This window comes from Enhydra lutris, unplaced genomic scaffold (assembly GCF_002288905.1).
Source record: "Enhydra lutris kenyoni isolate GAN:26980312 unplaced genomic scaffold, ASM228890v2 scaffoldscaffold1, whole genome shotgun sequence".
In the NCBI taxonomy this organism is placed as follows: domain Eukaryota; kingdom Metazoa; phylum Chordata; class Mammalia; order Carnivora; family Mustelidae; genus Enhydra; species Enhydra lutris.
The window spans coordinates 46,652,566-46,668,135 of record NW_019154085.1 but is presented as its reverse complement, the minus strand read 5'-3'; the positions used below and the strand labels follow the sequence as shown (position 1 = coordinate 46,668,135).

The window sequence follows — 15,570 nt, the reverse complement described above, 5'->3', positions numbered from 1 at the left end:
TGGCTACTTGCAGGTTGGGAAGTGGGTCCTCAGGGTTGGCCTGAAGGTAGGCACTGGCCACTGAACCCCAGATTCTCTGCTGATGGGGAGGGAGCCCAGGGAGGCACCCTAGTCAGGGCCCAGCTGTCCAGCAGGGAGGGAGTTGTGCTGGCCTGTCCCTCCAGGTATTGGCAGCACTGGGGACTGACCAGCCGGGGTACAGATGAGGCTCAGATCTGGCCAGGGTCTGCAGGCTCTGGACTGCTGAGTTTGGGATGGTCTGAAGGCCCCAACCGAGTTTCTCACTAGCTTTTGATCTTCTGGGAGGCAGAGCCCATGGCTTTTCATCATGTGTTCCAGAGACCAGCAGAGGGTGAGCACACATGGATGAAGGGACGGCAGGGTGGGGGTCCTTGTCCCCCCACCCCACCTGGCCAGCCTCCCTCGTCCCTCACAGTGGAGTAGGGCAAGGGGGCTCAGGCACTTGGTGCTCATCAGCACGACCAGCTCTGACCTCAGGAGGCCCTCCTGTAATCCCAGTGGTCGCAAGGGCATTGACTGGGCCTCATGTGGGCCTGTAGGTTTCCTGGCCCCTTTCTCTACTGGGCCTTCCCCAGGCCTCCCTCCCCCGACCATGAAAACCAGGGCCCATCTCTCCTTGCACCTGCGGGTGCTCTGGGGCCTAAACCCCCAGCTCTCTGTACTCTGGCTGACCTCATCCTTGCACTCGGGACCACCTACCCAGCACCCATGGGACAGGGCCACACAATGTCCCCTAGTGCCCCACTGAGGCGGGTGGGCCTGGCCTCCTCCACTGCTTCCCCCACCGCCCCACTCTTCTCCAGGGGATCCCTCTCAGGTACCCACCCATCACTCGGTACCCACACCAGATGCCACTCGAGGGACAGGACTCTGAGCTCTGGGGACTCCTTTCTGGGACCCAGTTTCCTTATCCACAAACTAAATGACTGGACCAGATGGTCCTCAGCCTGCCCTGCAGACACTGTGGGAGGCACCACTGAGCAACGGACTAGAGGAGGCCAGGGTGAGGAAGGAAGCAGGGTCTTGGCTCCTCAGTAGGTGGGATGGAAAGGCACAGAGCTGAGGCTCCTGTAGGGCCCCCTTTACCTGCCAGCTCCAGCCCACTTCCTCTATTCTGGTCCTTGTGTCCCCTGCAGGGCTCCGGGGGCAGCTCACAGCACAGCACCCCTCCCCCCTGCTGAGGGTCCCCTGCAAGTGCCCCCCCCCTGCCCTGTGCTGAGGGAAGCTCTCCTCGGGGCTGTTAGCTGACCCTCCCCTAGCACCAATGCCCAGCGCTGTGTCTGGTTTTCTGTCTTCCCACCCTCAGCCCCCACCTGGTGGGTCCGCAGACAGCCTGGTCTTCCCTGTGAGACACAGTGGGGATGGCAGGCAGGGCTCTGGGCCTCTGGGGGGCTGAGGTCAGGGCAGACAGCAAGGGAGCAGGATTGATGGAGCCCCTCGGGGCTGCCCTGTCACCCAGCCAAGCCTCCAGAACCCAGGGAGCACTTAGCGCAAATGAGCAGCGCGCCTGGGCTGCCGTACCGGGAGTACACTGTGTGCGACCGGCTGCCCTCCACCTCCCTGTACCAGGAGGTGGCTGTGTGCGACTGGCTGCCCTCCACCTCCCTGCGGCTCCAAGCCCTGCTTGGCCTCCTGGCCCCTCAGCCCCACTCCCTCCCCCTGGCATTCCACCTGGGGGCTCGCCTGCTCTGAATGCTCTGTCCCCTGCTTGGGGGCCCTCCAGCTTGCAGGTGGGGACCCCGAGCCTGCCCGAGGAACACTGGTGTCACTGGGTAACAACCACGTCAGCCAGGTGCCCCCAACCCCACGAGGGTGGAAAGGCTGGCCCCCTTTGTTGCCAGCCCTGGTTCTGGGCCATGACACAAAGGCCACATGCTGGGGGCTCATTCAGGCACTGAGTGTCAGAAAGCGAGGCCCCCTGGCCCTCCTGCCCTGACTGGGATAGAGAAGTTGAGGGTTACAGGGGCAGGAGACCTGGTGGCAGTCAGGGCCCAGATCCGTGGTCTCTAAGCACCCCCACACCAGGGATGTGTCCCAAGAAGGTTGTGGGCGGGCGGGGGTGCAGAGCAAGCCAGGAGTTGGCCTGACAACATTGCTGGGTCACCAGGGCCCCTGAGCCTGTGGCAGACATGGGGACCTGGGAGGCATGGCCCTCTCCTGAGGGGCCATGGTCACAACACACTCAGGGCCCAGGATCACCTAAGAGCATGGAGCAGATGTGCGGGGCCACCAGCAGCCATGGGCCACACCGTGGCCCAACTCGTGCCACAGTCCTAACCCGCAGAATATGGGATGGTGCCCATATCTGAGTATGCAGTCTTTGCAGAGATCACTGCTTACGACAAGATCCCACGGGAGTCGGTGGGCCCCTAATCTGACAGGACTGCTGTCTTCACTTCTATAGGGTGAAGTCTGGAGGCCGCACAAGGAGAAGGCCTGCAAAGAGGAAGCCAGATACCTATAGGCGGAGAAACCAATGCCAAGGATGGCCCGCCCACCCCCAGAGAAGCCCGGAGAGCTTGGAGCAGGCTCTGCCTCTTGGAAGTGGGAGGAGCCAGCCCTGCTGCACCTGGATCCTGCGCTTCCAGCCTCTGAGCTGCCAGAAGAGAACCTTCTGCAGTGTAAGCCGCCGGTGTGTCTTCGCATGGCCCTGGGAAGCCTGTGCGCTCCCAGACCCCCGGCACCCGACCCAGGCCTGGCACACGGGAGGTGCCTGGAATCATTTCCTGCTGAGGCCTGCCCAGACTTGGGGAGCACCGCAGGGAGAGCCCCAGAATGTGGGCGGCTGGGGGATGCCCAGGGAAGTGGAGTGGCAGGGCCAAAACCCCTGGAGAGGATGGACCCGGCCATGTGCCATGGGTGCTCACCGGGAGGACCCACTTGGTGGGAGGGTGTGTGCCAGAAAGGTGAGCCAGCCAGGAGCTCTTGGGAGGTGACCCCAAGGCCGCGGGCAGATAAGGGGATGGGATGAGGCTGACCTGGCTGTCTCAGGGGCTCCTAGACCTACCTAGGATTCTAGGATTCTTGCTGGGAGAGCACGTGTGCACCCTCCCACCTAGAGCTTCCCTGGCATCCACCGCCTGTCTGAAGACGGTGGAGGAGGCTAGTGGCCTGGACCCTGCCCCACAGTGCAGAGGACACAGCTGGGAGGCCAGGCCTGCCCTCACCTCACACCTGGCTACTGTGTGCTCCCACCTGGGAAGGCGGGATAAGGCCTGGGGTGGGAGGAAACATCCCCCAATCTGTGCGCCCCACCCCCCACAGGAGACTTCCGGCAGCTCAGGGCACTTGCCCAGGCCTGTCTTAGACAAACAGCAGCAAGAAAGGCGGCCAGCCACTGTGGCAGTGAGGAGGCAGGCTCCAGGGTGGGTGGCCTCGAGCTGGAGCCCTCCCGCTGCTGGGCCCGTTTCCTCTCCTAGATGTGGGCAGTGAGCTGACCCCACAGGGCTGTGCGGACAGCTGCACATGATCAGGGATGGTGCCAGCAAGGAGACAGTGACCGGCAAGGGCTGAACTAGGCGGCAGGGTCCAGTTCCTCCAGGCCCTGACACAGGTTGGAAACCCGTGTCTTGGTGTGACACACTGCACCAAAGCAGGTCTTGGAAGAAGACTCTGGGTTATGAGAGAGGTGCCCAGCCTCTCTCTGCCCAGGCATGTCCAGGCCTGGGAGTGGTGGATGCTGGTCCCATGCCCGACCTGATTCCTGGTGGCCCGGGGTGAGCCCCTCTCCCGGCCTGTCTCCTGTCCAGGGCCGGCTAGACAGACACCTGTGCCTGTGGGTGTGGATATCCCAGCTTGGGCCTGGACACGCCCACACCAGCCAACTGGGCTCTCCTCCTGGCTCTGACGCCCGGCCTGCTGCCAGGCCAGTATGTCCCCAGTCCCTCTCCCAGGAGGCCTCTGTGGCCCCAAAGGCCTTCCAGCTCAGGCTTACACTGTTCCTTCATTACTGCCTGCATGGAACCAGACCAACGTCTCCTGTCTCCTAGGCTCACTTGCCCAGGCATTTGTCTGTGACTCCTGGGGGACCCGGCCCAGTGTGGTGCGGGGGACATACTGGCTGCTCCTTGCACTGGCCAGTAAGACACAGCCGGGCCACCCTGTGTCCGCCTAGGGGTCACCTGATTCACACCCTGGTGCCTAGGAACAGCCCTAGTTAGCAGGGCAGGAGCAGTACACCACGAGGCCCACTGAAGAGCTGGCCTTCAGCAGACAGGCATGGAGGACCAGGCGGAGGACAAAGCCCAGCTACATAGAAGGCCAATTCACCCACAGCCCTGTCCTGATGGAGACAGGGAGGCCAGACCAAAGGCTCAGGGGGAGTTCGGCTCACAAAGGTTCCTAGCTGGCCTCAGAAACGGAGCCAGGCCCCAGAGAGGCATCGGGAAAAGGCAGCTGATAGTCGGCTGTGGCCTGGCCTGGGATTTCTATTCCTGGCCTCTGGACTGGAAGGGCTTGAGACCTCCAGAAAACTCGGGAGCCCAGGACTGGGCAGCAGTGAATGCCACAGGCTTTGGGGTCAACAGACTGGGTTGCCATCCCTAGTGGCCTGTCTCATGTGGTCTACGTGCGCTTAGCAAAGTTACGTGGCTTCCCTGGGCCTTGGTTTACTCATCGGTAAGTCAGGTCTAAGAACACCTGTCCTCATCTGATGGGTCAGGGAGACAGAAGCGGAAAGAGACGTGCACCGAGTCTTGGTCCTAAAAAGGGCTCTCAAGCGCTGGACACCGCTGACTGAGGGGTTCTGCCCGGGCCAGCAGAGACTTCGGGGCAGGGGTGAGGGGCAGAACATGCACCAGAGCCAGGAGGCAGTGCATGGGGCCAGTGTCCCTCCTGGGGATCTTCAGGGGGCTTGTGACTGTTACTCTGTCATACGTGAAGATGCAGAGGCAGAGAAGCCAAGTGGGTCAGGAAGCTGGCGCAACAGGACTGCCTTCTGAACCCAGGCCCGGGGAGGATGTCCCTCCTCTCGCAGGAGCACAGTAGCATGTCCGGCAAGGTGCTCAGACCGTTGCATCATGCGGGTGGCCCTTGCGAATCCTGGCTCCCTTGGGCCTCCCCACCACGTGCCTCCCCCGTCTCAAAGCTGGGGATGATGAAACCACAGGTCCTCGAACAGTGGAGGGCCAGAGTGGCGGCACAACTGGGGGCTGAGGACGGCCTGGAGACGCAGGCCATGAGCCAGGTGGCTTGGGAGAGCCCCCAGCCCCCAGCTCAGGGACAGATGCTGGGTGGGTTCTCTTGGGCCCAGCCAGGATGGCCCTCCCTGGGGTGTGGGGGGCAGGGCTGGAGCTTCTGAGGGCTCTCCCCTAGAATCCCTTGCCACCCCCGCAGTCAAAGCTGGTGCACAGAAGCCATAGTTTCTGTCGATGGGCCCAAGTGTGGTCCCTGCTGTGGCTTCCGCAGTCCACAGGAGCCCTGCTGGCAAGGGGGCAGAGGGGCAGCTAACTGGTTCTCATTGCATGGACAGGCCCCTCCGGCCTCCAACCCCCAGTGCTGGATCCCTAGACTCCTCCCACTTTGCCCAGGCCCTTGGTCAGCCCCCGCCCACCTTGCATGGCTCAGCAGAGAGCAGGACACAGGTGGGTCCCCAGACTGAGAACCTCCCCAGTGCCGGGAACTGGGCCAGCTTTTGTGGCTATGGCAGAGAAGTGTATAGACAGAGGTGGTCCCTGTCCCCAGCAGCCCAGGAAGGGTCAGAGCCATGCAAAGGTCATCACTCGAGTGTCGGGAGGCAGAATGGTGCTGAGAGATGTCCAGGAGCCAGGAGCAAGCTGGGAACCAGGAGCAAGCTGGTCAGCACCGGTGGGCCTACGTGCCTGTGTGAGCCAGCATGGGGCTTGGCGTTTGCCCCACGCCTGGCAGAGGGGCCCTGGGCAGGCTTGGACTGGTGGCCCTCACTGGCTCTGAAGCACACTGGCCAGAGGGAGGGTTCCCCTGTGGCCTTACCGGGCTGCAAAACCCCCAGGACCGCTTCTTCCCCTGTAAAACGACGACAGCTGTCATCACCGAATGCCAGGCCCAGCCACCCAAAAACATCACAGGAAGTCCCAAACAGGAGCCCTGGGATCCCCGGGAGCCCCGACATTCCCCACTCTCACAAGCTCACTGACATTTCTGGTCCCCCAACGGAGGCTGGAAACACAGCCCGAAGACCCAGGGCCCTCTCTTGCCTCCCTACCCTCTCCCCCACCACCTGGGCCAGCTGAATCAGGGTGGGTTTTCACCAGGTGGCGACCCCAGGGCAGGGAGCTGGTGGCCGGGCGCCTGGGAGAGGAGACTGAAGCCAGGGCTCCCAGAGAGGCCGTGTGGCTCGGGCCACCAGAGGGCGCCTGGCCCACAGAGGCCAGGCCCAGTCGCAACAGGAGGGGACACAGGGCTTGCTGCTGCCCCGGGAGGTCACCCTGTATCCTTTGCTCCACGTGGCGCTGGCACTCATCTCAGTGCCTGGCCCTGTAGGGCCCTCTGGAGTTGCAGTGCTCATGGGAGCTTTAGCTGCAGGGGGTCAGGGAGAGGAGCTCCTCTGAAGACCTTGGCCCTAGGATGGAGAAGGCTTGGGGCGCCGGGAGGAAGGGGCCCTGGCAGGGAGGGTGGTGACCCTGCCCGGAGCACAGTCCCCAGCGTTCCAGGCCCAGGGGAGGGCGGCACTCGAGCCCTGACCTGCACGATGCTAAGACAGCTGCTGAGTAGCCATCCTCCTCCAGCTGGACAGACAGACAGCACCCCATGTGCACCCATCACACTCACAGACTGAGATGCACTTTGATCGCCCTGGGTCCCTACTCCACTGCGTCCAACTGAAGGGGAACAAAACCCAGCTCCCAGCCCCAGCCCAGCCCCACCTCTGCATTCCGTTTGCCCCACTGTCTCCCAGCCGTTGGCGGCTGCCCAGACTCTGCCACTCTGTCTCTCGGCCTAACCAGGACAGAGGCCTGTGGATTCGAGTAAGTTTAGGATGGTCCCTAAGGACACAATGGCCAATGGCAGTGGATATAAGAAAGAGAGGCACAGGGGAAGGCTTCCATCCAAGATCTGGGGCTTGGTGGGGGCAGTGGCTCAGTGGACCTTGAGACCCAGGCATGGGGCAGGATCCAGCGGGAAGGCCAGGGACACCCAGGCAAAAGTTCCTGTTTGTGTGGGAGGAGGGGCAGTGGTGGGCAGAGGGCCCCGAGCCGGCCCCAGGCACCCAGGCATGTCCACTTGTCCCACCAGAGAGGCAGTCCTGCTAGTGATAGGAACTTTCAGCAGAGGGAGACACAAGAAGGCCTGCTTTGGGGTCCCTGTGAGGGGGGGCTCTCCAGAACATTGGAGGATGGGCAGATAGGTCAAAGGACCTCTCAAGGCAGCTCTCTCTGTGTCCGACCTTCTGGGGGTTAGGGGGCCAGAGCCCAGCTGCCTTTCTCCCACTCCCCAGAGAGGCAGGGCCATGGGCCTCACAATGTTCCATATCTCTGTCATTCAGAATTTCTGCAGTGGTCATTCCTCGTCCTCCCGGGGTCACCATTTGAGCAGAGCTCTTACTTGCACATGCCTGCCCTTAGTTTGGGAGAAATCCCTCCCTGGAGGAATGCTGGACTGCTCTGCTGCTGCTCCCTGGTCCCAGGCACACCACACAGGACCCAGTGCGCTTCCCCACACGTTTGCAGTTTGAGGAGCCCGGGGGTCGGGGTGGTCCTTTGGACACTGTACTCCACCCCCCACCCTCACATACCCTGGCTCCAAAGCTCCTCAGAGGCTCACAGGGAGAGGGTGAGCAGGACTGAGGGCAGCTGCAAGCCTGAGGATGCCTGGGAGGGTCGATGCTCTTACAAAGAAAAGACAAGGCCCCTGGGCGGGATCCAAGGCGCCGACCACCTGCAGCTCAACTCCCCGCCAGAGGCAGCCTGGAGTGCCCCGCCAGCGGGCCAGCGAGCACAAGTTCCCAAGGCAGGAATCCGGGTTTACAGGCATTCCCGCTCCAGGTGGCAGAGGTCGTGCCTCACCCCCACCCCAGGCACCGGGCTAGCACTCCACCTCGCAGGGGCCCCACTCCCGCCAGGAATGGGGGACCTCTAATTGAACCCAGCTAGGCTGCCGCTGCTGGGGATCCCACAGGAATCCTCAGGCCCGACCGGAGGCGGCTCCCGGAGAAGCCCTAACAGCCAACTGGGAGTCCCCAGCCCGAGACCGCCGTCAGCTGCGCCCGGACAGCCAGCCCCGCAGCCAGCCCAGCGCGCCCGGGGGCTCCGACTCCTGCCCCGCCACCGCGCAGTGCCGAGCCAATGGCCGAAGACGCTCAGCTCTAGCTGTGGCCCTGGAGGACGCTCCCCGCCGGGGACGGCCCGGCCCACAGCCCCACGAGGACAGCTCCGCGGGGGAAGGGGCCGGTGTGCGTGCTGGGGGCTGGAGGGCGGCCGAACGGAGCGCAGGAGACCCGGGCGGCACTTGGAGGCGAGGGCCCGAGGGGTGCAGAGCGGGGTACAGGCGGCGCGATCTGGGCGCAGGGCAGACCAGGGGAGAGCAGGAGAGCGCAGGAGAATCCCCAGACACGCCGGGGTCCGGGGCCCCCCGGGCCGCGCCCTCACTTACCCGAGATCTCCGCCTGGGGCACGTCGCTTAGGCTGAAGCCCTTGGCGCCGTAGATCTGGCGGACTTCGCTGCAGCTCCGGCTCTTGCTGGCAAGGTCCCCGCGGGCGCAGGCGGCCAGCACGGCGGCCGCGCAAAGCAGCCACCAACCTCGGGCCCGCAGCTCCATGGCGGGGCCGGGGCGCCCCGGCCGCACGCCCGCCCGCGCCTCTCTCGGATCCCGCCCGGGGCCGCGCAGCCCCCGCCCGCGAAGGGCAGAGCCAAGGTCCCGGCGCGTGCGTCTCGCGGTCCGCAGGCGGCGGCGGCCGAGAAAGCGGCGACAACAAAAGCCGGCGGCGCGGGGCGCGCGGGGCGCGAGGTCCTGCCGCTCGGTCGGGCTGCACAGAGAGCCGCGAGCTAGCGCGCAGTCCCGGCTCGGCGCCTCCCCTGCGGGCGGCCCGGCCCCTCGGCAGCCGGGGAGGGGGCGGGGCGGGGCGGGGCGAGCAGGGGCGGGGCGGGCAGGGGCGGGGCGGGTAGGGGCGGGGCGCGCGGGGCGGGGAGCTGTGCTGCCCCGCGCGGCGCGGGGCGCGAGGAGGGGCGCGAGGAGGGGCGCGCCAGGCGCTCTTCCAGCTCCGCCGGTCCTGGGCCTCGCCGGCTAGCGGGAAGCTGCGGACGGCCGGAGGGGGGCGGGGCCGCCGGGGAGAGCGCGGGCCGTGGCGGGGTCCCCGGGGGCGGGTCCCCCCAGTCCAGCGCCCCGGGTGGCGGCACCCCCCTGGGGGGGCGGGGGCGGGGGCGCTGAGGCAGGGCTTCCCCCGCCGGACATGACGTCACGCCGCCCGCGCGCCTATCAGAGGCTTCCCCGCCCCCGGCCGAACTGGGCCTCCCTCCGGTCTCCGCCTCCCTCGCTCCCGCCCTGCCTCCGTGCGCCCTGGCTGCGCGCCCCGCTCCTCCCCTCCCGCAGCGCCTCCTTCTCCTCTGCGCCCCGCCCCCTCCTCGCCTGCACCCCTTTACCAGCCCCTCGCCCCCTATGTCCACTGCAGTCGGCGCCCCCCCCCCCCACGGCTCCAGCTCGCACCTGAGGTTTTTGTGGGGGCGGATGGGGGGCTGTGCGCTGGAAACTAGCTGGGAGACCAGACCCCACCCTTCCCAGCCCTGCAGACAGGCGGCCGACGACTTAGTTATTGGAGACTGTCAGCGGGCTTTTGGTCCCTCCGCGTGGGTCCCGGAGAAACAAATGTGACCGAGGCAGAACGTCCCTATTGGCTTGGGGCGCTGGGCGGTGGCAGGTAGCCTCTCCAGACAACAACAGGTCAGGTAGTCTGGGAGGTGAGGCTAGCGTGCAGGTCAGAGGGCTTGACGGGGAGCTCCTGGTGAGGCTGGTGGGGTTGACAGGCCCGGTGCAGGCTGGTGCAGTGAGTGGGCAGCGCCCCTAGCTGCAGAGGGAACCGGGCCTGCGGGGGTGGGGTGGGGGGAATCTGTGAAGAGGCAGGTAAGAAGACTAGGGCGCTGGTGTCTGGAGGGCTTCTCCGTTTCTTTCTTCTCGGGCTGCTGGGCCTCTCCCCTGGCCTCCTGCTCTCCCCACTGCCATGTGGGCAAAGGCCTCAGAGACCACCAGGCCATGAACCTGGATGCCTAACTGGCAGAAACGGGAGGAAAGCAAATAATCCGGCACCCCTGGTGGTATCCCTGAGGAGGACCCTGAGATGACCCGCAGCGTGGCCCTGAGTGCCTGGACTTGGACCTCCCTGCTGGGAGCAGGCCCCTGGGGTGCCACCCACACCTCCCTGCCTGGTCTGCAGGCCATCAGCCGGGTGGGCTGTGAGCAGGGTCGGGGGACCGCCATCCCTCCCCTGCCTCCCTGAGGGACTGACTCAGCTGCCCCAGAAGGGGCCTGGGGTCTCCTGCCCCACCTCCCAGAGAAGGCTGCTCCCTTCACCCAGAGACACTGAGTCATTGTACGGAGGGAGGCTATGAGGACCCAACCCAAGTATACAGACCTCCTGCCCTCCCCACGCACCTGCTGCCTCATCGTGTTGGTGACTCATAGAGCCCCCCCCCCCCCCTACAGCGCGCACATACACACAGGCTTACTCCTTGCCCACGCCTGGCACAGCCACCTGGACACCTCTCCCTGCCACACCACATGCCTGCCTGGCGGAGGCCACCCCTGGGAGGGTTAGGAGCACTGGCTCAGGCCCCGTCTATAGCCATGTGCTTCCAGGTCTGGCGGGAGCCAGGACTGAGGCTTCAACCTGCTTGAGGGTCTTCCTGTCTTGTTTTGGTGATCACTGTTGCCACCTCTTAATCTAGCCAGACTGGGAAATTCCTCAGGGTGGGGTCAGTGTCCAGGGTATTGCTGGGTCTTCAGACAGCAGTGTGGCCAGAAGGTCCACGGGCCATGCTTCTATGGCAGGTTTCCAGGATGGCCCAGCTGGGGCACCTCCAAGGTGTGGCATGGCTCCATCCCCTCGAGAAGGGCTTCCGGCTCCCTGAATCGTTGCAGTTAGCCCTGGGGGCAAGGAGAGGAGCTGTGACTGGGCCTCTCTGTGGGGTTGGCACGTGGCCAGGAGGGCCGTAGGCGGGGTGGTCCTCCTGGCTCTGAGGGGGCCGCACTTGCTGGAGAGCATTGATGACAAGGAGCAGGGAGGCCGAGCACAGGGGGCAGCCAGCAAGTTTGTTGTAGACATGTGGCCGCTAGGTGGTCACTGCTGGAGGTGGCTCTCCCAAAGGCTGCCTATGTGGGGACGGGGGCTGCGGGGGCATATTGGGGGGGAGGTCCTGGCTGCACCCCGGAATCCCTTGCCATCTTTCTGTCCAGTTGTCTGACCCACAGAGCCTTCCTTGCCCCCCTCCCCCCACCAAGGGGCATACTTGGGTTTTACAGACCTGAACTCCATCCTGGGTCATCTGCTGGGAGCAGCTGCCTCACGTGCCGGCCAAGAGCTCCTGTTCCCGAGACCCAGGCTGCCTCAGTGGGCCACCCTTCCTGCCAGATGAAGGACGCCCGTCAGCCAGGCCTGGGCACAGCTTGGCAGAAGCAGCTGGGGACATGGGGACCAGGTCCGGGCCACACTGGGGAGGGACCACCTGAGCCTGCCAGGTCCATGTCACCCTGTTCTCCAGCACCCCCATGCCGTCACCACAGCCTCCGTTGGCTGGGCAGGAGCAGCAGTGGGGATTGGGGGGTTCACCAGGGGATCCCTGGGGGTGAGGGTGCAGGGCTGACGAGCCCTCGCTGTGTGTGCCCCTTGGCCCAGCCGCGGGGATGGGGCCACCCCTTCCTGCTTGGGGTGTCGGCCTGTCCGCTTGTGGGTGCACACGTACGGCAGCAAGGGGGAAGGTTCGAGTGGGCCATTTGTTTGCCCACTCATAAAAACGAAAATTGCCTGGGTCCTTGAGCCAGCGGCATGGGACAGACGCTGGATTGGCCCTGCTGTGAAGTGAGGAGCTGGGAAGAAAGGGGCCATTTAGGGTCATCTCAGTGGGGCGCCTGTGGGCTCCCCCACATTTCCTCTTCTGGAGGAGCGGCCTGAGTCCTGGAGGGCACGTGTTGCAGCTCAGGGTCCCTCTGCCCTCCGCTTCCTGCCTCTGCCCAGGAGGAGCCTGGGCACGCGGGGCCCCCGATTTCGACCTAGGGGTGTGAGCCCGTTGGCGGTGCTACTGGGGAGCAACAGGGTTTTTTCTCTGTTGGGCCTCATGATGACTTTTGGTAACCCGAAAGCAAGTTTCCAAGTAGACTGAACAGTCAAAAGTTGCTTCTATCCATGTGTGCCTGCTCAGAATGTTATTGCTAGCTGTGTCCCCTGACAAGGGCTGAGTCCTGCTGGCGATAAGATGTGTGAGGTCAGAGGGCACAGGGCAGGGGTGACTGGGCTGGAGCACCCTGATCCATGGGGGCCCTGGGAGGTGGTGTGATGCCCTGGGCCAGAGCAGAGGACACAGGGTCCTGTAGCTCTGCAGGACGCTAGGGACCCTATTGGGGGGAGGGACAGCCTGCTGGAAGCAGTGGGCACCACAGGGTGTGGCTGATGGACAGGGTGTGACCCTGGGCCTCGGTGAGGCTTGGCCGGGCAGGGCTTTCTGCAGTGGCACTCAGAGTCCCTGATGGACAGAAGCTCAGGCTGGCGGGCTCTGAGTGGCTCTGTAGGACCCTGGAGACAGGAGGCGAGCTGCTCTCTGGCCTCCGCTGCCCTGTCTCAGGATGGTAGCATTTGGGAAAAATGCTTTGAGTCTCTCATGTCAGCTCATTGAACTGTTCTCTTGTCCTTAGGAAGGACCTGGGCCCAAGACCACCCCCAGGGATGGCTTCAGTGTGCAGTCTCTGAAATGTGGCTTTGGTCTGGCCCTGCTGGACAATCAGTGGGACTCTAGAAGCCCCATTCCATCTACCCCCTCCTCCCCACCCCCTGCCACTAAGCCTAGGCCTGGTATGCGCTCCAGAGAAGCTCAGCTCTGAGTCTTAGCTGCACAGCACCCTTGCTCCCCAAGTTTGGCAGACGGCCCTTTGGGGCAGCATCTGGGGGAAGTTTGCAGGACACAGAAAATCTGGGTGCCATTATTCTGCAAAAGTGGTCCTACCCTTACCAAGCCCCGCCTCTCTCCAAACCCCAGCTGGGGCAGTGGACTTCAAGGCAAGGCTCCCTGGCAGCCTGCTGGGCCCAGCAAGCCCTTTGATCTGCCAGAAGTCGGGGCATGCCTCTCTTATCCACGGCCAGGGGAGGGAAAGCCGATGGCGCAGCAAGGCTCGGTCATCCACATGGGGCAGGGGCCGGCCGCACCTCAAGGAGGAGCTGCTGGGGGCGGTTTCTCAGGTCTGAGCACACACCCAGCTGGAGGACAAGGCCCACACACTCAGCTCTGGCCTGGGGCCGGTTGCGGTCTTCCCCGGGCTGCCTTCCCCTCCCTGGCTCCTAGAGGAAGGGGGAAGCCCAGTCCCGGGATGCCCAGGCGCAGGCTGACATGTTGGGACAGAACACCCATTTGCCTGGCGCACAGACATGTATGCCTGGCCCCCTTGGGCGCCTGGGCCTCGGAAGCTCGCTGCTTTCCTGCTGGGATGCCGGTGCTTTCCTGCTGGGCTGCCGGTGCTCCCCTCCACACACCTCCGCTGTCCCGGGCTCTGTGGCTTCTCAGTGTGCGAGCCAGACCAGTTCCAATCACAGCCCGCCTGCAGAGCAAAGCCGGGGAGCTTGGTATGGCTCTGCATCAGGTCTGGCCTGCTCCCGGCCTCATGGCTGGCCCGACCGTCCGTTAAATCAAACCAAATTCTTCACCATTCTCCAGACGTGTGTGGATTACCCCCAGAACTGTCTCTCAATCTCAGGGCAGGCCTGAGAGGTGGCCTCCAGCTGCAGAGGTTGGGAGCTGAGGGGCTGTGTGTCCCGCAGATGTGGCTCCTGAAACCTGGGGAGGGGGAGGGGGGTCACTCTTTGCTGGGTGAGGCCACCCACTGTCCTTTTATCACCCTTCCTAGGGTGTGGGCAGGCCTGCCCCCAGGGCATGCGTGGTGTCCAGGTGCCCTCTGAAAGCCCAGTGAAGGACTTCCCTTTGGATGAGCTGGCTGAAGACAGGGCGGCCCAGGCACCGGGCCCCATTCTGCCCATACTGTGGCAGCCAGGGGTCCACCTCGAGGCCGAAGGAGGGTCTGGTTTCTGCTTGTCATTTTTAAAAAAGGAACAAATCAGCATCTAAAACAAGCTACTAACTTGTTCTTCTGGAGCCGTACCATTGTTTAGAACTGGGTGAGCTGGGTCTGGCCAGATGCTCCCTGGTGCTGGGTGTGTGACAGGTCTCAGTGGCATCTGTGTACCCCCTGCTATTGGCCTCAGGGATGTCCAACAGCATCTGGGTCTGGCGGGAAGTCTGCTGCCTCAGCACCTGCAGAGCGTCCCACCACTCTCCACGGTGTCCAAGGACATGACCTCATGCGGTCAGCCCCAAGCACTTTCTGAGATCCTGCAGGTGTGGGACCTGTGGTCACCTTGTGGGCCTAGATGCCAAAACACGAGAGACTTGGTGACTCCATGAGGCCACGTGGCCACTGAGCTGTGCTCAAGGAACTGACCTCCCTTCCTGATCTTTGCTGCTCCTGATGAAGGGGCCTGGCATACGGGGCTGTTGTCCCAGGGTCTTCTCCAGGGAGGCTGCCAGAGAGGTGAGGGAGTCGAGGTGGGAGTCAGCCAGCCTTGGAGGAGCAGATAGCAGTAAAGTCCCGTCTCTGTCCCCCACAACGGGCCAGGAGCCACAGGGGTGGTCAGGGAGGAGGAGATGTCTGTGGCTCCCGGGGCCTTGCTGGCAATTCCTGATCAGGGGCAGGGAGGAGGACCTGGGGAGGACCCAGGCCCATCTCGGGCCCCACGAGGCTCAGAATACCCTGCACTGGCTGGCGCAGGGTAGGGCTGGGGTGTGGGGAAGAAATCTGGGGGCTCACAGTGAAGACCCTTCTTTGGAGAGGGGCCCTGCCAGACGAGGAAGATCTTGCCGCCTTGGCACAGGTGAGGCCGAGTCCTGAGATGGACCCTGGGGTGAGACACTGACAGGTGGAGCTGAGAGAAGGTTCCAGCCCCCTGTGGCAGGTTGAGGGGAAGTGCCGGGTCTACCTGTGTGTGTATCTGTACAGCAGTAAAATCCTGCTGGTGGGAGGGGGCATCTGATGCTGACCCACCAGCCCACCCCAGGGACACAGGGCTAAAGCGGGGAAGTGGGACTCCTGAGGTCTGTGGGATGGGGTGGTCTTTTCAAGATAGGGCCAGGCTACTGGCCTCAGAGGCAGGGGAGAGGGTGGGGATGGTCTGGCCAAGTGGGTGAGGGAAGTTGGGGGCCCCCAAGCACAGCAGGGATGTCTCCATGGATAAAGGAGGCAGGGAGCCAGAACCAGACACAGCTGAGGAGCTAGGGAAGAGGCCGGTGAGCACAGCCTGCCGCTGGAAAGTGGCCCGTGGGGTCAGCTCAACCCACGTCCCCAGCCCCTGGTCAGTTCTGGCCCACTTTTGCTAGGGAGGAGCA

At 64.1% G+C, this 15,570-nt stretch overlaps 1 protein-coding gene across 1 annotated transcript in view; it reads right to left on the bottom strand.

Annotated features, from left to right (window-relative positions):
• LOC111142233 (glypican 1) overlaps positions 1-8,755 on the bottom strand; it is a 28,302-nt gene extending 19,547 nt beyond the window's left edge. The window contains exon 1 of the mRNA XM_022495276.1: positions 8,590-8,755. Coding sequence (XP_022350984.1) covers positions 8,590-8,755 — 166 coding nt within the window. The remainder of the gene's footprint in view (positions 1-8,589) is intronic.
• Between the last annotated feature and the right edge of the window lie 6,815 nt (positions 8,756-15,570).